The sequence below is a fragment of the Apodemus sylvaticus genome, chromosome 13, assembly GCF_947179515.1.
Source record: "Apodemus sylvaticus chromosome 13, mApoSyl1.1, whole genome shotgun sequence".
Classification (NCBI taxonomy): Eukaryota; Metazoa; Chordata; class Mammalia; order Rodentia; family Muridae; genus Apodemus; species Apodemus sylvaticus.
In genome coordinates this window covers 67,694,841-67,716,630 of record NC_067484.1, presented here as the reverse complement: position 1 = coordinate 67,716,630, position 21,790 = coordinate 67,694,841, and the positions used below count along the sequence as shown (strand labels likewise).

Sequence of the window (21,790 nt, the reverse complement as noted above, 5' to 3'; positions counted from 1 at the left end):
TCCTGTAATTGAAGTAGACATGATGTCCTGTCACCAAAGCACTGAGCAAAGTTAAAACTGATTTGTGTTTCTGTTTATTCTGTTGGTTGGGGTGTTTTGTTGTTGAGTTTTCTTCTAGAGATTGACCCAAGACCTCAAGTGTGCTGAATCTGAGTCTGCCACTAAGTGACAACACACAGACATTCTTAAAGAGAGAAGGAAAGGGTCCCAGAACCTCCTTTCTTTCCCAAGGCACATATTTTGTTTGAACATGTTCTTTTCGCGGGCTTCCATCCACACATGTTATATTATCACTAGAGTTAAAATAAGTGGAAGCCAGGCAGTGGTGCTCACGCCTTTAATCCCAGCACTTGGGAGGCAGAGGCAGATGGATTTCTGAATCCGAGGCCAGCCTGGTCTACAGAGTGAGTTCCAGGACAGCCAGGGCTACACAGAGAAACCCTGTCTCGAAAAAAACAAAAAAGCAAAAAAACAAAACAAAACAAAAAAACCCAAAAACAAAACAAAAATAAAAAGTGGAAGGTAAGAAAAGGAAATCAAAAACTATTGAGTATCCACGAGAGGTATTAGCAGGACTTCAGTTTGGAGTTCATTGGAGCCACTGACACACCCTGGTTCATGAGCTATTTGACAAATGATAGCCATCATTTTAGCTATTGTGCAGTTTGTTGGTGAAATCTTAGAAGTGAGAACAAAGCCTTTATAGTACTGTCATGAAAGGAACAGCCCTTGTTCATGTGTGGCTGCAAGAGCGCCAGCAGTGGTGAGTCTGAGACTTGTTTACTCACCTGATGATCTTTGTTTCTTCCTTAGGTACAAAATCCCCACCCTCAATTTTCACATAGACGATTGGGTTTTTAGATTATTATTTTTGAAGCAGCTAATTTTGAGATGGTATAGTTTTAGTAGAATTGGGGGAGATTTTTTTTTTTTAATGTGTATTAGCTGTTTTGCCTGCATGTATGTCTCTGTACACCACATGTGTGCCTGGTACCCATGAGGGACAGAAGAAGCTTTCAGATCCTCTAGAAGTGTAGTTAGAGATTATTGTGAGCTCCCATGTTGGTGCTAGGAATTGAACCCAGGTCCTCTGGAAGAGCAACAAGTCTTCTCTGCTGAGCCATCTCTCCAGCCTCAGTAGATAGATTTTTATTAGATGAATAAAGTAAGAGACTGGGTGATTCCCTGGATTGCCCTGTGAAATAAATGCGTTTCTAGAATGTTGTGTCATGGGAATGCCTCTTGGAATAAAGAGGTGTCTCCCTACCTCAGGTTCAAGGCCTGTTGACATAAGGCCTGAAACTTGCCATAAATTGACATGAGCTTTGGAAGACCTTTTGTTGTAAGTTTGAAGAGGCTCTGACTCACTCCTGACTTTTTTACTGTAAAATGCTTGTGGATCTAGGGCTGATAAAAGATAACTTTCCAAATAACTTTTTTTTGAAATGTGGGCCATCACTTTTTATGACTTTGGCTGCCTGTGTTAACTGAGATGCATGTTGTGTAATCTATTTTTTTAAAAAGAAACTTAATTTTAGAGTCAGAAAAACTGGAAAGAAGCAAAGCATGATGGTGCATGCTTGTAATCTCAGTGCTGGGGAAGTGAGACGGGGACATCAAGAGCCCGAGGCCAGCCTTAGCCATGTAGGGAGTTAGTTCCAGGCCAGCCTGGGCGGCCCTCTACTGCAAAGCTGTCACTCAAGTCTCTGTGTCCCATGTTTCTCCATTGTCGATGTTGTGTGTTAGAAATGTGGCACCGCCAATGGCAGACACGATTACTGGCCATATCTTACACCATTTTCTTAGTTCTTTCCTTGTTTATGTTTTCTGTTCCAGGATCTCATATCTCGGCATCTCACATTACATTTAGTCCCCTGTTTCCTTAGTTTCCTGTTGGCAGTCATAGTTGTCCCATCCATACTTATTGTATAGATGAATATCCATTATATATTGATGCATCTGGATTGATCAGAGGCTGAAAGCTACAAGCTCAGCAAACCAACGAAATTATATTTTATTAGTAGCTTTGATCAATTAGTTCAGGACATTTCACTGGCTTTGTTTCCAGTTTTAGGTTGTTTACCTGTTACGGCCATTTTCCTGCCCGGTTACCTGAAGGAAGAAAAATCATTTAAACACTGAACAAGTGAATCAGAATACTCGGGGGTCAACCTATTCCAGATCCCGACTGGTATGAAACTGGACCTGGGTGTACATGGCACGAAAAAGTGTTGTGGATTTGGTTTATTATTTGTATTATGCTAATTGGGTTCCCAAAATTACACGAGAACTCACACATCAGTATGTAAGATGCACACTGTGAGGGTCCCTGCCCCAAGTTGTGGGTGGCCAATGGCTGGGCAAGGAGAGAGAGGAGGAACTTTTAGCCCCATGCAAGAAATACATGAGAGAGAAAGGCTCATGTCAGGAATGGGATAAGATTCGGGCTTGAAAGCGGCAGAAGAACCAGCAAACCAATTATGTAAGAGCCAGGGAAGATTGGCCCCAGCCCACCCCACCCTCCAAAACTGGGTCTAGGGTAGCAAAGATGGCATATAGATTTTAGTAAGTAATAACTTGGGAGTACTGGGAAGTGTTAACAATGTGGAAAATTGGGAGTCACCCAGCCATTGGGCTGATTAATGATCAAAGTCTTGGGGGGCAGGTAGTGAGGAACACCCACCACCACCACCACCAAGGATTAGAGCGGATCAGCCACAGAAACAGAAAAGACTCCGGCTAGCTAGATCTGTAGCATGGTCAGTAGGGTTCTCCTTCCTTCTGGCTTCCTCCTCCCCCTCTTCCTTCTTCCTCCTTTTTCTTACTCTTTTTTGAGGCAGAGTCTCTCTGTGTAGCCCTGGGTGTACTGGGACCCACTCTGTAGACCAGGCTGGCCTCAAACTCATATTTGCCTGCCTGCCTCTGCCTCCCAGGTGCTGGGATTAAAGGAGTGAATCACCACAGCACGGTTAATTAGGGTCATTTGTAGTAATAGAAAGTTCTAGTTAACATTTTAAATCTCTTTAATGTATGTTTCTGCCAAGAGAATAACTCGGAAGAACCTTAATGCTATCCATATGCTCATTGCTTTAAAAATGAATGTCAAAAGATTGATCAGAAATTGCATCTCCTAAGTACCGTTATCAACACGCCAGCAGGTGTCAGCAGTTGCTGTGTCACTAACAATAGAGCTGCTGGCTCTAATCAGACCTGAATGGGCTGAGTTAGAACCCAGGAAGCTCCAGTGCAGTCTGGGTGACATACCAAGACTGACTCAGATAACAGAACAGGAACTAGTCAGCATTCTGTGGCAAAAGCAGCTTTGTTCTTATTTTGGTTTTTTGAGACAGGGTTTCTCTGTGCAGCCTTGGCTGTCTGTCTGTCACTCTGTAAACCTGGCTGGCCTCCCAAGTGCTGGGATTAAAGGTGTGAACCATCACCACCTGAAGCAAAAAAAAAGTTGTTTTTTGTTTGTTTGTTTTTATTTTTTATGGTTTTTTGAGACAGGGTTTCTCTGTGTTAGCCCTGGCTGTCCTGGAACTCACTCTGTAGACCAGGCTGGCCTCAAACTCAGAAATCTACCTGCCTCTGCCTCCCAAGTGCTGGTATTAAAGGCATGCGCCACCACCGCCCGGCCAAAAAGAGTTTTAATTTCTAGGATTTAGATTTTCCTTGGTAGATTCAACATGATAAACAACAGCAAGACAGAGGACAGTATTGCTGAAAACATTTAAAGACACTCAAAGGTATAGTAGATACATTCTTGCTATCTTATACAATTTCTATGTAGCAAAGAGCCACTGTGTACTTAGTTAGCCTTAGACATTGACATAAGCAATTAAGTTATATGAAAAGCTCCCAGGTAGGATGAAGAAACACTGTGATGCCCTCTGATACTGCTGCTTAAATTCAGCCCACTGAGGGTTTATAGGAAGAAAACTGGAACATATCTTTCTGGTGAAGTATATTTTGTTTTGTTTTGAGACATGGTCTCACTATGTAGCACTGTATATAAATAATAGTCCTACTGTGGACTACTAGGACACTCTAAATGCTAAGAGGCCAAAGAGTCCAAGCCAGCAAAGGAGAGAGGCCAGTCAGCCTCACACCAGCAGTGTGTGATACAGAAGTCTGTCATCTAAAGGGAGACATGATCAATCTCATAGCCTACTGCACATAGGTCAGGTACATGAACTCTAATGACTGACCCTAAGTGATCCAGTTTAGAGCACTGGAGACTGATGTTTGAGTGGGGTGTGTGCGTGAAAATCTGGAGTATGTTTGAAAAAGAATTGGGTGTCATCACAGGAAAATAAGCTTAAGGTAAAAAGCAACAACTCGACTCAGGTCACTCAGAGGACTGAGATCACAGATTAGCCTCTACCATAAAAGGGCAGAAAAATACATCCCCTCCCTCAAGCGGCCCTTCACACCTCAGTGACCTCTGCATCCAGGTGTTCACAGCTCTCAATGAAACCGTGCATGTGCAGGGGACACTTTGGGGAGACCACCACCATGGGGACCATGACTCTACATACACACAGACATACGCACATACACTAGAATGTATGAAAGCTAGGAAATTCACAGCCCAGGGGCTTTCACCTACTGGGAATGTTTGGGTATGGGGCAGTCACAAAAGAGAACATTCTAGAACGTTACCCCTCTCTAGTAGGGGGCCATCTGCATGACTCCTGAGAACCTGAGTGGCCACTGAGAGAGCAGTAAGAGTCAGGCACTATAAGAAGTTTTAAAGGAGACCTGAAGATGAGGTGAGAAAACAAAACAGGGAACCTCTGGCACAGCTACAGCCATCTTTAGACACAAGCTAGCAACAGGAGTGTCTGAAAGACCTGCCGGGTTTAGTTCCTATTTCCCTACCCAGCAGGTCCAGTCTCTAACGTAAAACAATGCTAGAAGACAAGTAGACAATGCAAACATCAGACCCAGACTGAGATATGACATGTTTGTGGAGTTGACTGGGAAGTAACTGTAATTAATGTACTCAAGTCTTCAACAACAAAAGACATGAAGGGATAGAAAAGTCTTCAAGAAACTACAACCCAAGAGAAAGTTAAACGTTAAACATTGTAATGGCCACGGACATTCTTTAGTGAGCTCATCAGTAGACTAGACACAGCCAGGGAAGAATTAGTGAGCTTGAAGGCATGTCAATACCAACAGTGTGCCCACTGAGGCTTCTATGCCCGAGGAAATAAAACACCTGTCAGCCTGTGAGCAGTTCTGAGAAGAGGGTTGGGCAGAGAGGTGAGGGAATAGAGATTGTAGTTTATATGCAAGAGATGGGGAGGATGGCGCTGGTGATTGACATTTGGGTTGGGGGACTTGTGGGCTGGCTCCTGTTTCTGTCTCTCTTGAGCAGAGGGATGCAGTACATGAAGGCATAAATATTGCCCACACTGCTATTGTTTACTAAACAAAGAAAAACTTAAACATTCTCTCCATTTCTGCTGAAATATCTGTATTTCACCCACCCCACCCCCTTTGAATATTAGGCTTGCTGTTATCTAGATTCAGCGTGTCTCTACCAACTGTGTTGTTGAGGTAGGCTTTTGCTGTGTGGCCCAGTCTAGCCTTGAACTCATGAACCTGGCCTAGGCTTGCATCATATACCCTCTCAACACTGCTGCACACACCTTGAAAGCGTTTTTATTTTCTAAGATTATTTCAGGCCCACCATGAGCTCTGCCCTAAATGTTTGATGTACTCTTCTCCAAGGGGCACAGATTGGCAGAGGGGTGCATGTCCCACTTGACCTACAATGGCATTGACTGGTACAGGATGATTACTGTGGGGATACCAGGAAATTAGACCCCAGAGCCAAATCTTATATATAAAGTATATATAGTTAAAATAGACTTAGTATGAAACAAAGTATGAATTAGGGAAAAGGCCTAATGATTACAAGTTGGATACATTAGATACAATGTGGGACCTTGCAAAGATTTGGTTCTGGGTATCTATCTATCTATCTATCCACATACACATACATATACGTGTATGTATACATATATATATACATATATATATATATGCATATATATATATATATATCTCCCTAAGACAGCGAGCATCCACTAAGCAGCATCTCCAACCTCTGCTCTCTTTAAGAGCCGGTTGCCTGTGTAGATCCTGTTAGAACATTACAGTGCATTGCCCATCTGTTTATCTCAGCTGTGCTTCTCAGCCATGCGCTTAACTCAGTCTTTTTTCACCTTTAAAATTGAGGAGATCAGCCGGGCGGTGGTGGCGCACGCCTGTAATCCCAGCACTCTGGGAGGCAGAGGCAGGCGGATTTCTGAGTTCGAGGCCAGCCTGGTCTACAGAGTGAGTTCCAGGACAACCAGAGCTACACAGAGAAACCCTGTCTCGAAAAAAAAAAAAAAAAAAAAACAAATCCAAAAAAAAAAAAAAAAAAAAAAAAAAAGAAAGAAAGAAAGATTGAGGAGATCATGGGCTGGAGAGATGGCTCAGTGGTTAAGAGCACTGACTGCTCTCTCAAAGGTCCTGAGTTCCAATCCCAGAAACCACATGCTGGCTCACAACCATCTGTAATGAGATCTGACATACTCTTCCGGTGTGTCTAAAGACAGCTACAGTGTACTTACACATAATAATAAATAAATCTTTGGGCCGGAGGGAGCAGGGATGTGACATGATTCACAGGGAGGAGCAGAGGTCCTAAATTCAGTCCCCAGCAACCACATGAAGGAAGGCTCACAACACAACATCTGTACAGCTACAGTGTGCTCATATACATAAAGTAAATACATAAATACATAAAATCTTAAAAAAAGATTGAGGCGATCAGCAGATAATTGCTGTGCTTCTGAGAATAGAGTATGAAGTAACGCTATATGTTTTGTTTATTTAGGGGGTGTGTCTTAGTCACTTCTAATGCTGTGAAAAGACAACAACCAAGGCAACTTTTATTAAATCACTTAATCGGCGGCTTATTTTTAGAGGGTTAGTCCTTTATCATCATGATGGGCAGCATGGTGACATACAGTTCAGCATTGGACAGTAGCTGAGAGCTACATCCTGTTCTGCAGAGGGGTGGGGAGTGGGAGAGAGACAGACAGACAGACAGATTCTGGGCATGGCATGGGTTTTTGAAACCTCCAAGCCTACCTCCAGTTATATAAGTCCTCCAACAAGGCCACACCTCCTAAACCTTTTAATGCTTTCAAACAGTGCTATTCCCTAGTGACTAAACATTCAAATATATGAGCCTTTGGGTGTAAAAGGAATTAATATACTGTACATATTAGTGCTAGAAATTAATATAGAAGCAGTTGTTCCTTAACCAGATAATTCCCCCAAAATATAGAGACCTTTTAATATTTCAAAGCGTAGGCCTTGTTGGGCAGACTCTCAACTAGCCCATCTAAGTTAACCTGACCACCCAGCCTCATCCAGCCATGTGGCTTCCTATACCTTCTAGGCCCATAGTTATGTCTGCCTTCTCTCATGTCTTCTGGAGAAAAAGCCTTCTTCCCAGAGTTCCTTTCTCCCTCCCAGGAAGTCCCACCATCCACTTCCTGCCCAGATAACTGACTACCAGATTTTTATTAAAGCCACTCAGGGAATGCCCTAGGTAGGTAAGGAAGGACCTACACACAGTGTAGCTTCACAGTGTACCCCGACATGTGGGGCCATTCTTAGTCTATGGGACCACAGGGCGCCATGTTCACTCCTTATTGGGAGATTTTCCTGCTCATTAGTTTACCAGTTCTGAATGGTGGCTCAGTGTCAACCTGGTCAAACGTCTTCACTCGATTTGTTGATGACCTGATTTTCAGTTACTCTCCTGGTGGTGGAGTGGCAACTTTCACACTTCCTGAAGCATTATACTCATTTTGCTTTTTCAGTTTTGTCCAACCTCAAACTTCAGTAAATGTCCCCAAAGCTCCCTGTCCAGTTTATGGCGTCCGCTGACCTAGTGCTGTTCTGTCATTCAGCCAGGCTTCTCCGGATGAAGGGACTGAGAGCAGCCTGGGTCCAGTGTGTGGCATCCAGAAACCACCCATCTATCCCCCTCAGAGCCAAGAAAACAAAAGCCAGGCTGCAGACAGTCTGTGACCCACACTCTCCTCTTCCCTTCCAACACCATGTTTATAGGGGTTCCCCGAATATATAGGCTCATCTCAGGAAGGGCTGGGAGGTGTTGCTCTGCCAGAGGCATGTCACCGAAGGTGAGCTTTGAGGTTTCTCTCCCCTTCTGCCTCTTGCAGATACTAGTGTTATGCCTGCCCGCTGCCATACTCCCTGTCATGTTAATGACCTAATCCTCTCAATCTGTGAGCAAGTCCCCAATTAAGTCCTCTTTTTTGTATTAGTTGCCTTGGCCATGGTGTGTCTTCATAACAATGGTGGAGTAAACTCGGGAGAATGTCAAAATTCACAAAAGACATGTTTTATTTGAAAATACTAAATTTAATAGAAAATATCACATTGTAAACAAGTCCATTGATCCATTAGCTTAACACAGAATGACAGCACAATCACATATAAGAACTACCAACAAATGCTGGTACCAAACACAGTACTTCTGGAGGGGCCTGTGCCAGGATCTGAAAGACCTCTCCTGGAAATGGGCAGCTCTAGCTTCACACAGGCACAAGGATGGAAAAGGAGGCAGTGACCACTCCACAGAGGTGGAGAACAAAGAGGCCCAGCAGAGGGGCCTGGGAGGAGCCTGGAGGACAGGTGGGTGAAGGGTTTAGTTCTGATGCTCTGAGAACAGGGTACCTTGTAGACCTGAGGGGCGGGGATGGCAGCAGGGTGGTTTAAGCGAGGAGAGCAGTAGTGTGCATAATCTTGGCACTCAGCTGAGAAGGCAGCTGAGAAGGCATAGCGCATTTGCAGATGCCAGCCCCCCACCTTGGGTAGAAACACTGAAATCACGGCCATGTTCATGACCCTAGTGGATCTCCTTACGAGGGAGTAAGAATCTGTTGAGGAAAGCAGCACGGACAGGAGGGCTTTTCACCTTTCTCTTGCTGGCATCTGGAGGGAGAACAAGATGTGGCTGGCCTCTGGAAGAAGCTTTGAGTTTATCTGAAAGCCATCTTATCTCCACATGCCCAATCCTACCCAGAAAGCCCATTTACAGAAAGGCTAGCTGTTGACAACAGGGAAGACAATCCACACAGTGGGAACAAGGGACAGGCTTCTCCCCCAAGCACTCGGTTCTGGCAGGAAGGGCTGCTTCCTTGTGCATAATTCAAGTTCTGGAAGTGTATTCTTTAAAATAAAAATTCTCAATGGGAAGGCTGGCAGAAGAGGGGCTCTCACGACTCCAAAAAGGCTATGTCCAAAGTGCACAAGCCCTAGCCCGCCCACTCAGGTAAAGCGCACATACAGACGGGTTCTCGATGGGAGAGTGCCGCCCATGTGCACAGGGGCAGAAGGGAAACAAGAGTCTTCACCTGGGTATAATACAGTCTGTGATGGAGATCTCGGATTGTTACAAAACAGTTATGAAAAGGAAAAGAAAGTTGGGGACATAGCTCAGTTAGCAAAGCCCCAGGTTTAGCCCCCAGGACTGAAAAAGAAGGGGAAAATGATAATAAACGAGGTTATCCATAGCAAAACTCCTTAACCTGTAAGTGCCGAGCCAAGGGTCTGCAGCGGCCACAGTGGACTGAAAAGTGATTCTACAGACACTTTCCGGAAAGCCCTGCCTGTCCCCCTGAGGTACTGAATACCACGTCCCAGCATAGGCTAGTCACTGTATGGCTTCTTAGCAGATTGGCTTTTCTGAATTTCCTTCTCCTTGATACTGTACAGGGGGTCCACCAACTTGTTATGAACAAGCATTAAACCTGTAACAAATTTAAAGCAAACAGTAGTCAAAGTAGGCAGAGGCAACATTCCCCAGTTGTCAAGAGGAACACAGTGGCTCAGGCAGACCTTGATCTCTGTGAGCTCTAAACACTAAATAAGTTAAGTTTCTGGGGAGTGACAGTTCCCCACTCTGTCAGCCCTGCCACTATGGGAATGGGCTGAGTAAAGATTAATCTTAAGCCGGCGGTGGTGGCGCACGCCCTTAATCCCAGCACTTGGGAGGCAGAGGCAGGGGGATTTCTGAGTTCAAGGTCAGCCTGGTCTACAGAGTGAGTTCTAAAAAAAAAAAAAAAAAAAAAAAAAAAAAAAAAAAGACAGGGTTTCTCTGTGTAGCCCTGGCTGTCCTGGAACTCACTCTGTAGACCAAACTGGCTTCCAACTCAGAAATCTGCCTGCCTCTGCCTCCACCTCCCAGATGCTGGGCGTGTGCCACCACTGCCCAACTAGAAACCCGGTCTTAAAAACCCAAAAATGATTCATCTTTTTAGCAAAGGGAAAACTCTAATTTAACTGGCTAACCATGAGGATTGCAACATAAGTTGGCTTAAAACTAGGGTTTTACCCTTACTGGATAGGCATTCTAAAAAAGGTATCCTCAACTCTCCTAGCAGTGATCTGTCCTAGCAGGCATCTTGTAAAGGAAATAAAGACCCCACAGAGCCACTTTAGTGTCCTAGCTGTCGGAGAAATGCCTGCATGATGTCTGACAGGGAAAACTCAAGGCTCCATGTCTTACAAGGTTACCACAGCCCTATAGTCCATGGCCTGTAACTGCATTTCCTTGTCTCCTCAGTAACAGATCTCCAGAAACAGACCCTTCCAGTCGTGGACAGAAAAAGGAATGATGGGGTTGGTAAGATGGCTCAGCGGTTAAGAGCATTGACTGCTCTTCCGAAGGTCCTGAGTTCAAATCCCAGCAACCACATGGTGGCTCACAACCAAAAAAAAAAAAAAAGGGGAAAGAAAAGGGAATGACTGTATCATGGAGCAGTACGGTGTAACTAGGAAGATAGCCCAATGAGTAGAGGTGCCTGCTGCGTAATCCTGGCCACCCAAGTTTGATCCCCAGAATGTCCAGAATAAGTTGTGTGGTAGGAGCCGGGCGATAGTGGCACATGCCTGTAATCCCAGCACTCTGGGAGGCAGAGGCAGGCGGATTTCTGAGTTTGAGGCCAAGCCTGGTCTACAGAGTGAGCTCCAGGACTAGTCAGAAAAACCCTGTCTCGAAAAAGCCAAAATAAATAAATAAATAAATAAAAATAAAAATAAAAGTTGTGTGGTAGGGATGTCTCTAATTCCAGCACTCAGGAGTCTAAATAAAAAATAAAAAACACATGCTTAGTAGCCGGGTGTGGTGGCGCACGCCTGTAATCCCAGCACTTGGGAGGCAGAGGCAGGCGGATTTCTGTGTTCGAGGCCAGCCTGGTCTACAGAGTGAGTTCCAGGACAGCCAGGGCTACACAGAGAAACCCTGTCTCAAAAAACCAAAAAACCAAAACAAAACAAAAAAAAAACCAAAAAAAAAAAAAACAAAAAAAACCCCACGTGCTCTTTGTACACATCTAATCCCAGCACTCAGTAGGCAGAGACAGGTGAATTTCTGTGAATCTTCAAAGCTAGTTCCAGGTCAGCCTGAGATACACAGTGAAACCTTGACTCACAATATAAAAAGGAAATAAACCCCGGAAAGCCAGATCCACGCCTCCCTACTGCCCAGGCCTGTGCCTCACCTTTAAAATACTTGACTGTCTTCACTTTTAGTTCCAGGGTGGCGTCCTCGTCACACACAAACACGGTGCGGGGGTGCTGCTGAAAGGCAGACACCGTCCACATGTGGTTCACGCCCTCTTCGATGGCCTTGTACAGAGCGAAGGCCTTGTGGGCACCTGTGATGAGGATCATCACCTGGGGATCAGAGGACAGGCCAGTGATGGGGACAGGCCAGCTTGGCAAGCCGCGACGGGAGGCCTCGGTGGCTCCGAGGCCGACTCTCAGAAAACCTACCTGTTGTCTGCTCTCTTCCGGGTTCAGAGCATTGGGGGTGCTAGTGTGACTCGGTGTGCTGTTCTCTGTGTATAGAAAGCAAAGGCGTGGCCCTACTGGAGCTAAGACCCTGAGAGCAGAGGTGCTGAGGTGACCCTAAGATCTCAGCTCTGCAGACTGTCCTCTCTCACCTGTGACCTCCACCCCCCACTCATGGAGTGGACAATTTGAGATGGGGGGGGGTCTCACTACATTCAGCTTTGGCTGGCCTAGAACTCGAGACCTGCCTGCCTCTGTCTCCTGAGTGCTGGGATTAAAGGAAGGCATTGCTGCTCTTGTCTGGACGGACTGCACACAGAGGGAGGTGGCTGGAGCCCTGAATGACTTCTGGCCTTGGTTCCATCTCCAGACCAGATGCCTTCCCTGTCACGGCTGGCCTGCAAACCCTCATGCTTTCCAGAGGCAAGGAGACCCTGAAGGATGGATTCGGGCCACCCCGTGGACATCCAGGTACCATCAATTCACTAAAGTTCACCTCTCCATTGATTTAAATGCTTACTTATGAACTTGAGCAAAGAAATTGCTCATCCATTTCCCACCGAGTCCAATACCTCAGAAAAACAAAGAATGCTTCGAAATTCAAACGCATGGGCCAGTGAATGGCTCAGCAAGTAAAGGTGCTTGCAGCCGAGTGGATGATCTGAGGTCATCCCTGGGTCTCACGTGGAGGAGAGAAACTACTCACACAGGTTACCCTGTGAGCTCCATGAGACATGCAGTGCTGTGACATGCAATTGCAAACACATATGTCCACACGCATGCAGACACGAGTGAGAAATAGGATTTTGAAAAATAAGATTAAGTAAAATTCAGACACAGTAAGGAAACTGGAATCTCACACACACACACACACACACACACACACACACACACACACACACAATTAAACTGAAATTATATCTGACTTTTTAGGAGAAAAACTCACTAAACTCAGCCCAAACCATTTGATGACAATTTACTGCATTTTCTGCCCTCAAGCACAGGGCAACCGACACAGCATCCTTGGGTTATAGAATGTGTACTTCGAAACCAACCGCAGGGACCAAATCTGTCCACTCAGAAGCGAGGGAGGTACACATTCTTATTCCTTCATCAGTGCTGGGAGCCTCTGCCCACAAGCTGTATGAACGGGGTACAGAGCAGACGGACAGCCCAGCCCCTGGCCCAAAGGCTCAGAGATGCTCAGACATTCCCTCACCCCAGGAATGACCTCAGCTCTGAAAGCGGAGGAGGAGCAGTGCCAAGGCTAGGACTTTGGCTTTACTTATCAAGAGTGCAGCTTTCGTAAGAATGTGTGGTGCCTTACAGTCAAATAACCCCTCTGCGCAACTTTAGCAGCGGCCAGAGGCCTGAGCTTTGGACACTTACCTCTTTAGCATCCATGACAGTGCCAACACCCACTGTCAGAGCCATGGTGGGCACCTTGGCAAGATCACCATCAAAGAATCTAGCATTGGCCAGGATGGTGTCCATGGCCAGCGTCTTCACACGCGTCCTGGACACCAGACTGGAGCCTGGCTCGTTGAAGGCAATGTGTCCGTCGGGGCCAATGCCTGCAGAGATGGGAGAGCAGCCGTATGAGTTACAGGGACCAAACTTCACAAATCATGTCCTCTGCTGGGAAAAAGGTCTTTGAAGACTGCATTACTTCTCATCTTCCTCAAGCATGCGCCCTCCCTCCCCATCTCTCATACTTGAGCCACACACAAGACTCTGGCAACTAGCTTCCACCCTCAGACAGCTCAGAACTGTGCAACATAGCGTCTCTCTCACCCCACACTGTGGAGAAGTACGACCTCCCCCTTTCCCCCTCCTCCCCAGAGCTGGAACCCAGCAAACAAACCTCAGCCTGGATGGCTGAGGTTATAAGTACTCAGGACCTGTAAGCCCCGGACTCCTTCACTATTTTCTTTCTTTCCTTCTTTTAAATAAGGGCAGAGTCTATCATATAAACCCTGCAATGCTGAACTCAGTATGTAAATCAGGCTGGCCTTGAACTCCTAGAGATCTACCCGTATAGGGTTTAGGCTAAGGAGTAAGATACCATCGAGTTTTAAAGCCAAGGTGACTCCCAACATGACAGTCCATGGACACTGTAGGCACCCGAGAAGCAAACACGCAGGCTCCCACCTTCTCCTCATGCTCCCCTGGGCTTCAACTGATAGACAGCACACAAGGACTGAACGTTGTGATTTGGAACTGGAGTCTATGACTTTAACTGAGTTACATGGATGTTTGGTAGACCTCTCCAAGAGGCACTGAGTGCATCACGAGGCCATTTCCAGTCACACAGCTCCAGAGCAGAAGGGCTGTGGCAGGAACTAGGCTCCCACTCCATGCCTTCCCTGTCCCGCATGCTGATGGATGACTCTGGAGTGTTAGCTCTGAGGGATCACGCGGAGATAGGCGTGTCCTGTTCTCCTGCCCATGTACTGCAGCCACTCCAGGCCTGGGCCTGGATACGCACCGTGTATATATGCCATGGGATGTGGGATGTGCCATGCTCACCTCCGACGAAGAGTTCAATCCCTCCTGCAGCCTGGATCTTGTCCTCAAAGGCGTCGCACTCGGCCTGCAGGTCAGCCGCATTCCCATCCAAAATGTGGGTGTTTTCAGGGTGGATGTCAATGTGCTTGAAGAAATTATTCCACATGAAGGAGTGGTAGCTCTCTGGGTGCTCTCGAGGAAGACCTGTGGGGTCAGGGGGACCCTCAGTCAGCTGAGACTGAGCCAGAGCCCTCCTCCCAAGAAGAATGCTGGAGATCACACAGGCTTCAGGGTCACTTGGGAGACTACCCATCTGACCCACGGCATGTAGGACAGGCTGAGCTCGTGTGCAGTCAACCACAGGCAGTTCTGTACTCCTCTGTAGCTACATATGGAGGGGAGAGTACTGGGAATCCTATGGGGATGCTGGGAACTGGGAGTCCTCATTCTCTCCCCCATCATAGCTCACTGCCTAGTATTTGCCTAGCATGTGAGACTCTCAGTTTGACCTCCAGTGCTGGCTTGGGCTTGGAAAGCACACACTCATCACCTTTTCATATGAGAATGATTCCAAGCTCCAGTCTAGGGACACTGTGCAGCTAGAGGTGGCCTGCCCACCTGGGTGGCAGGACTGAGTCCACGGGGAAAGGTAGGAAGCACATCCTCCCCCCCCCCCAACTTGTATCCCACCCCAAATTCCATTATTCCCACTAAATCTGAACCCTGACTAAAGTATTAAGTGGTTGGGGAGAATATCAGAGTTTCTTAAAACTTATTCTTAGGCAGAAGAATTTCAATGCTAGTAATATTTAAAGTCATCCTGGTGGTGCTGGTGCTCGCCTTTAATCCCAGCACTTGGAAGGCAGAGGCAGGAGATCTCTGTCCGTTTGAGACCAGCCTGTTCTACACGTCAAGCTCCAGGACAACCAGGACTACACAGAGAAACCGTCTCAAAACAAAACAAATGAGAATGTTTTTAATTAATTAAAGACAATGTCTTTAATCCCAGCACCCAGGAGACAAAGGCAGATGGATTTCTAGGAGTTCAAGGCCAGCCTGATCTACACAGTAAGTTCCAGGCCAGCCAAGGTTTGCATAGCGAAACTTTGTCTCAAAACACTACAATTCTTATTTTTAAATCAGGCAGAATGTCCATCAGTGGTAGAGTATTTGCCAAGCATACTCCAAGACCTTAGGTTCAATTTGCAGCTATGCCAAAACCAAAGGAAAATTTGTCTCAAAACATATTTAAAAGCAGGGATGGCAAGATGGCTCAGTGATTAAAGATACTTACCACCAAACATTATGGTCTGATTTCTAGAATCTATATGGTGGAAGGACAGACTCCAGCAAGTAATCCTCTGGTGTACACACACACACACACACACACACACTCAATGTACTTTTCAAAATACATTTAGTCTTTAAACTGAAAGAAACTGTTGTGCACAGAAGTACACACTTGCAATTCCTGCACTTTCGAGGTGAAGTGGGAAGATCCTAAGTTCCAGGCCAACCTCAGCTACATAGCAAGAGCCTACCTCAGAAAACCAAAAGAGAAAGAAAAGCATCCTGCTACAGACCATACGCGGTTGGTCCCTGAAAACACACCACCCAACATCCAGGCACAAACAGCCAAACGAACATACTAATGACCTGACTGGTATGAGGTGCTTGTGGAAGTCAGACTCTGGGGAAACAGTGGTTTCCAGCACTCTGAAAGAGGAGGAAGTGGGGAGCTGCTTGACAGGAAGTCACAGTCTGGCAGGCTGAGAGTGCACAGTTCTGGCAGGAGTCTCACAGTGATGTGAAGACACTCGAACTGTATGATAAAAAGTGCTCAAGAAAAAGATGTCTGTTGTGGTAGGTGTCGTGGGAGTGTGTACCCTTGGAGGTCACAAGAGGGTGCTGGATCTCTGGAGCTGGAGTTAGAGGTAACCACCTGAGATGGGAAATCAACTGAGGTTGGGTTCTGCTAAAGAACTGTGTGTATGCTTTTTCTGGTAGGGAATGGGGTTGAGGCAGGGTCTCTATGGAGTCCTGGCTATCCTGGAACTTGCTATGTAGATCAGGCTGGCTTGATCTCACTGAGACCTTGAAAACTATCACTGCCAGGAGGTGGTGGCACACGCCTTGATCCCAGCACTTGGGAGGCAGAGGCAGGTAGATTTCTGAGTTCAAGGCTAGCCTGGTCTACAGAGTGAGTTCCAGGACAGCCAGGGCTGTACAGAGAAACCTTGTCTAGAAATAAAACAAAAAACAACAAAAAAAGAAAACATACTATCACTTTAACTCACTGAGATCTTCCCCCTTCTGCCTCCCCAGTGCTGGGATTAAAACCAGTGCATGTTCCTCACCACTGAACCAACTCTCCAGCCTTGATTTTGAGCTTTTTAGATAAAAATGCCTGTTTCCCAGGAACCCTCAATTCCTTGGTCTAACACAACCTCCTTCCTGCCTTATCAACCCTTTCCCTAGACCGCAGTACCTGAGCTATTTCAAAATACTCAGTTTTGTAGATAGTAAGTTTATGTATTTTATCAGGTTTCTGTTTGTTTATTTTATTTTATTTGGGTTTTTTTTTTTTTAATTTGGTTTTTTCAAGACAGGGTTTCTCTGTATAGCTCTGGCTGTCCTGGAACTCACTCTGTTGACCAGGCTGGCCTTGAACTCAGAAATCCGACTGCCTTTGCCTCCCAGAGTGCTGGGATTACAGGAGTGCGCCACCACCCGGCTTGTTTATTGTTTAACATTTAAAATGAAACCGTCACAAAATGACTGGGTGACAGAGGAGATGAACAAGGGCATAAGTCCCAAGGGTGCCTGGCAGAAAAGGGAACACAGTCCAGATATAGAACCTGGATCCCAGGAGGGCATCTGCAGGGAGGAATGGCACGGAGCTGGGGGCACGGAGCTGGGGGCACACTGAGGGGACAGGCACCTTTGTAGTTGGCAAGTTCTCTCTAAAATGTCTGCAATGTGCAAGAAGCTTCTGTATCAATCATGGCATCTTTTAGCCTTACTACTGTAAGGCAAGCATTTTACAGCTAGGCAAGCAAGGCTGTGAGAGACAAGCACCGATAAACCATTCCTCTCTGAGGCTGAGGGGAGGCGATTCCCCAAGAACCAGGAAGACCATGAAGGACACTCACCCACATACTCGTCCATGTTGAAGGTTTTCACATATTTAAAGGACAGGTCCCCATTCTTATAGTACTCAATCAGCTTCTGGTAGCAGCCAAGTGGGGTGCTCCCTGTGAGAAGCAATTGGGAACGTCACCACAACCAGAACCGTCCTTCAGCTTCCAGGAACATCAGGAAGACTGTCAGGTCTGCAGTCTCGCCTAAGCTCCTGCCCCTCCTACCATCTTGGTGTCTAATGCCCACTAGACTGTTCTGCTCTAGGGGATAGGACTCTGAGGTCCCCCCCCCCCCCGTCCCTCCCTCTCCCCCCCCCCCCCAGGGCCGGTCACACAGCTGACAGAAGTCACTGGCTAGCATCTACGTGAGTGCTGGGCTTGATTACTGATGTGATATTCTAGAAGCATCGGCTAGGTACAAGGCACAGGGCTGTAGATGGGAAGACAGAGACAACTGTAGACTCTTGTAGAAATGGGGACACAGCAGAGATGTAAGCTGTGACAGGGTCACCCTGTGCTTCAGAGACCAGGGAAGACTACGGCAGAGTCCTGAGTGCACACAGAAGGCAGAAGACCACAGGGAGTAAGACTGAAGAGCCGAACTGTGGGCGTGGCTCAGTGGTGGGCCCACAAAAGAACACAGATACCAGACCGCTGGCTGGATAGATGGCTCAGCGGTTAAGAGCACCGACTGCTTTTCTGAAGATCCTGAGTTAAAATTTCAGAAACCACATAGTGGCTCATGACCATCTATCTGTACAGCTACAGTATACTCATATACATAAAATAAATAAATTTAAAAAAAAAAAGCTAACCTTCTAAGATGGGGTGCGGCGGTAAAGAGAGCCTCAAAGACACAGGAATAGTCCCTAGCCAGATGTACAGACAAGGAGAAGGAAATGAACACTAGCGCCCCAAAGTCTCTTTAATCCCAGCACTTGGGAGGCAGAGGCAGGCGGATTTCTGAGTTCAAGGCCAGCCTGGTCTACAGAGTGAGTTCCAGGACAGCCAGGGCTATACAGAGAAACCCTGTCTCAAAAAACCAAAAAACCAAAAATAAACAAATAAATAAATAAATATAGACTTTAGGGAAACCTTCCAAGCTCAGGTGTGCATTAGGCGACACTGCAACCCGCTGTGGCAGAGCTGTCCTTGGGTCTATAGTGGTTACTGGGGACCAATGTCCTCACTGAGAGGTTAGGGCTGCAAGATTTAGTGTCAGACACCCAGCACTTACTTTCATGGCGTTCCAACAACAAAGTACAAGGGTAGACAGAGAACGAGGGCCAGAGAAAAGAGCAAATGTGCTAAGACATTCACTGCGGAGTCCAGATACTGTGATGCTGTGGATGCCAGTGCTGCAGAGTTGAAACTTTCAGACTTACCCTCGTCCAGCCGAGACCATCCTCCTTTTCAAAACCTAATAGTGTCATCCTTCTGCCTCATAAATATGATCCCACAAAGGCTGCTCCAGCTGCCGTGGGCTCTAAGGTCTCTGCACCATCGCCCTCTCGGCCACCCTCTTCCTTCAGGTCTAACTCACTCCTCCAGGCCTCCCCTCAGTGAGTGAGTGCCTCTTTCTCAGAGACCTGCTCTGCCACCACATCTGAGCCAGCTCCCCCAGGCACCAGGCTCCTCCCCAGCCTTTCTCCTGCACCTTCTAACATTCTCCTCATTTCACTAATTAACTTGCTTACTCTCTGTCTTTCCCACTATAATTTAAGCTTTACGAAGTAGGCATGTATGCTTTTTTTTTTTTTTAACGTTGTTACTATATCCCCAGAACCTTAACTGTTTGGTGTACAGCAGGTACTCAAAAAGTTATCTGCTGAGTAGCTGAAAAGCCTAACTTGCCAGGCGTGGTGGTGCTACACCATCAATCCTAGGGCTGGGAGAGACCAACGTGCATTTCTGGGTTTGAGACCAGTCTGACCTACATAGCCAGCTACAAGCCCAGGCTACCTAGTGAGACCTTGTCTCAAAACAAAACAAACAAATTCCCTTTTAACTATGTGTGAGACTATGCACGTGAATGCAGGTGTCTGCAGACTCCAGCAGAGGGTTTTACATCACCTGGAACTGGAGTCACAGATGGTTGGTCGGGGGCATACCCACACAGGTGCTAGGAGCTCAACTCAGGTCCTCTGCAAGAGCAGCAGTGCTTTTAATTGCTGAGCCACCAGAACGGCTTTAAAGTTGTTAAATATTTTTTTTAAATCAAAAGAATATTTCATAACATGAAAATTATGTAAGCTCAAACTTCAGTGTCTATAAATAAAGTCTTATTGACCTATCACCTCACATCCACATATATCACCTGTGGCTGTTTTCCTACCTTCAGTGGCAAAATGAGGAGGTACAATAGTGAAACCTGAAATGTTTACGGCAAAAGCCTCGAGGCCTCTTTCCGGAGGATGGGCAGACAAAACCACCCAGCCTCATCTCCCCAATTGTCAAAGAAATATTTAGAGGATACCTTTTCGAGGCACTGAGCCAAAACCTCTTCCTCTAAAGGTAACATTGAGACCTTTTTTTTTTTTCAGAAGACAATTGGATTTAAAGATCAATTAAACATTATACATAAGTATTCGAATGATTAACTTCTCAGTGCTCCTCTGAGCAGGGTTCATCTAGTACCCTCTACATGCAGAGGGCAAGCCTGAGTTAGGATTTAACTTCTGCTTCCTGTTTATGATCAAACCTCTGTTTTTCAAGGACTGGGCTCTGCCTCACCATTGTAACTTTAACTAGGGCTGGTTCTTCACTGCCTGTTCTAGAAATGGCAAACGTACCTTTATTTCAAAAAGTTATTTACAACGATCCTGCAACCCTCCCTTTGTCTCAAAAGGCTCTATGAATAACTCGCCCCCAGTTGCGATTACCTCGTTTTGATCACCTGTTATGTTTTGCTCCTGTAAACCCCCTTTATTTCCCCCCAATTGGAAACCCCCTACCCACCACCCTCTCTTTTCCACAGCATACCTGTGGGGAGCCCCAGGGTGAAGTATTTGTCAGGCCCTGGGTTAAACTGGATGATGCGGTTCCTAATATACTTGGCCGCCCACTCACTGGCCTGGGAATAGTTTTCCAGGATAATGAGCTTCATCTCTTGACCTGCAGTGTAGAGATAACAGGTTGAATTAGGGGGAGGGCAGGGACAAAAAAAGGCTGGGGAGGGGGACTGAGTCCTTTTAACCAAGCAACAGCCTTCTCCCAGCTCACAGGTGAACAGGCTTGTCTCCGCCAACCACCAGGAGGCGGTACCGTGGTTGGGGAGGACCTTACAAAGCACCAGAATTTTCCAGCCCGGTTCCTTCCTGCATAAAATTGGACTCAGCAGTAGCTGCCTTCTCGATTTCACGACAGCACGTTGAACTACACAGTATACAGTCGGAAGGCCACTGTCACCTAGCAACTGGGCCTGCTCCTGCCCACATCCTCATCCTCACCTAGGGCAGGTCCTCTGCCTCCCGCTCCCTACGTTACCAGAGGTGATGCGGGGTCACCTTGGGGCACTGAGAGAAGGAGGTGGCGAGGCACGGGGAGGGGGTGGGGTACTTCCTGCCCTCCCAGATCGCCAGTGCTTCCAGGGTCCTGAGTTTCCCCCAAACACCAAGGGATACAGGTAACCCTGCGCGGGGATGGCTAACGGCTCGCCGCCATCCGTCCGTACAGCCCGGCGTCCCCCACCCAGACTGCGCTCGCTCGCGTCGCGTCGCCCCTCAGGCCCGCCATGACCTAGGTCGGGGGGTCGAGGGATCCCTCCGGGTCGCTCCCACTTACTCGCAGGCTTCCCGCGGCTGCAGCGGCTACAGCGGCTACAGCACTAGCGGCCCAGCCCGCGAGCGTCACGTGGCCTCGGGTCACGCGGTGCGCGCGCCGCCAGCTGACTCAGGGCGGTCCTAAGCCTGAGGCCCCAAGGTGTGGCCCCCTGACCTGGGTGTGTCCCTTAGTTGCAAAGTGCACTGCTGACTAAGCAGCCGCGGCCCCACCTCAGCCCGGTGTGGGGTGCACACAGACACAGCAGTAGCCGGGCGGTTGTCCGCTAAGCCCTGGACAAGATGCCTACCGGGGCGTAGGCCTTAGGAGGGGATGCATTGTTTGAGCTCTGGCTGCGTGCGCTGGGGCCTTGGACACAGCTAAATCCGTAGCTAAATCTGCCTATTAGGGAAACCATGTGGTTCTTTCTTTCTTTCTTTCTTTCTTTCTTTCTTTCTTTCTTTCTTTCTTTCTTTCTTTCTTTCTTTTTC

The 21,790-nt window shown here is 47.1% G+C and overlaps 1 protein-coding gene across 1 annotated transcript; it reads right to left on the bottom strand.

The window, feature by feature from the left end:
- Nucleotides 1–8,415: 8,415 nt before the first annotated feature.
- Gnpda1 (glucosamine-6-phosphate deaminase 1) lies at nt 8,416–21,409 on the bottom strand. The gene is made up of 7 exons (XM_052155662.1): nt 21,324–21,409; nt 20,523–20,654; nt 17,553–17,654; nt 14,422–14,604; nt 13,282–13,466; nt 11,601–11,775; nt 8,416–9,848 (listed from the first exon to the last, which is right to left on the bottom strand). Exons 2-7 carry the CDS (start codon nt 20,644–20,646, stop codon nt 9,748–9,750), a joined length of 870 nt encoding a protein of 289 aa, XP_052011622.1. The 5' UTR covers nt 20,647–20,654; nt 21,324–21,409; the 3' UTR covers nt 8,416–9,747.
- Between the last annotated feature and the right edge of the window lie 381 nt (nt 21,410–21,790).

Bases quoted from the DNA above. Each gene is read 5' to 3' on its own strand.
- Gnpda1 (XM_052155662.1), bottom strand. From the start codon at position 20,646: ATGAAGCTCATTATCCTGGAAAACTATTCCCAGGCCAGTGAGTGGGCG. The intron at 13,467-14,421 runs GTGAGCATGGCA...CCATCTCTGCAG, and splicing joins GATTGAACTCTTCGTCGGAG to GCATTGGCCCCGACGGACAC. The intron at 11,776-13,281 runs GTAAGTGTCCAA...TCTGATCCCCAG, and splicing joins CTGTCATGGATGCTAAAGAG to GTGATGATCCTCATCACAGG.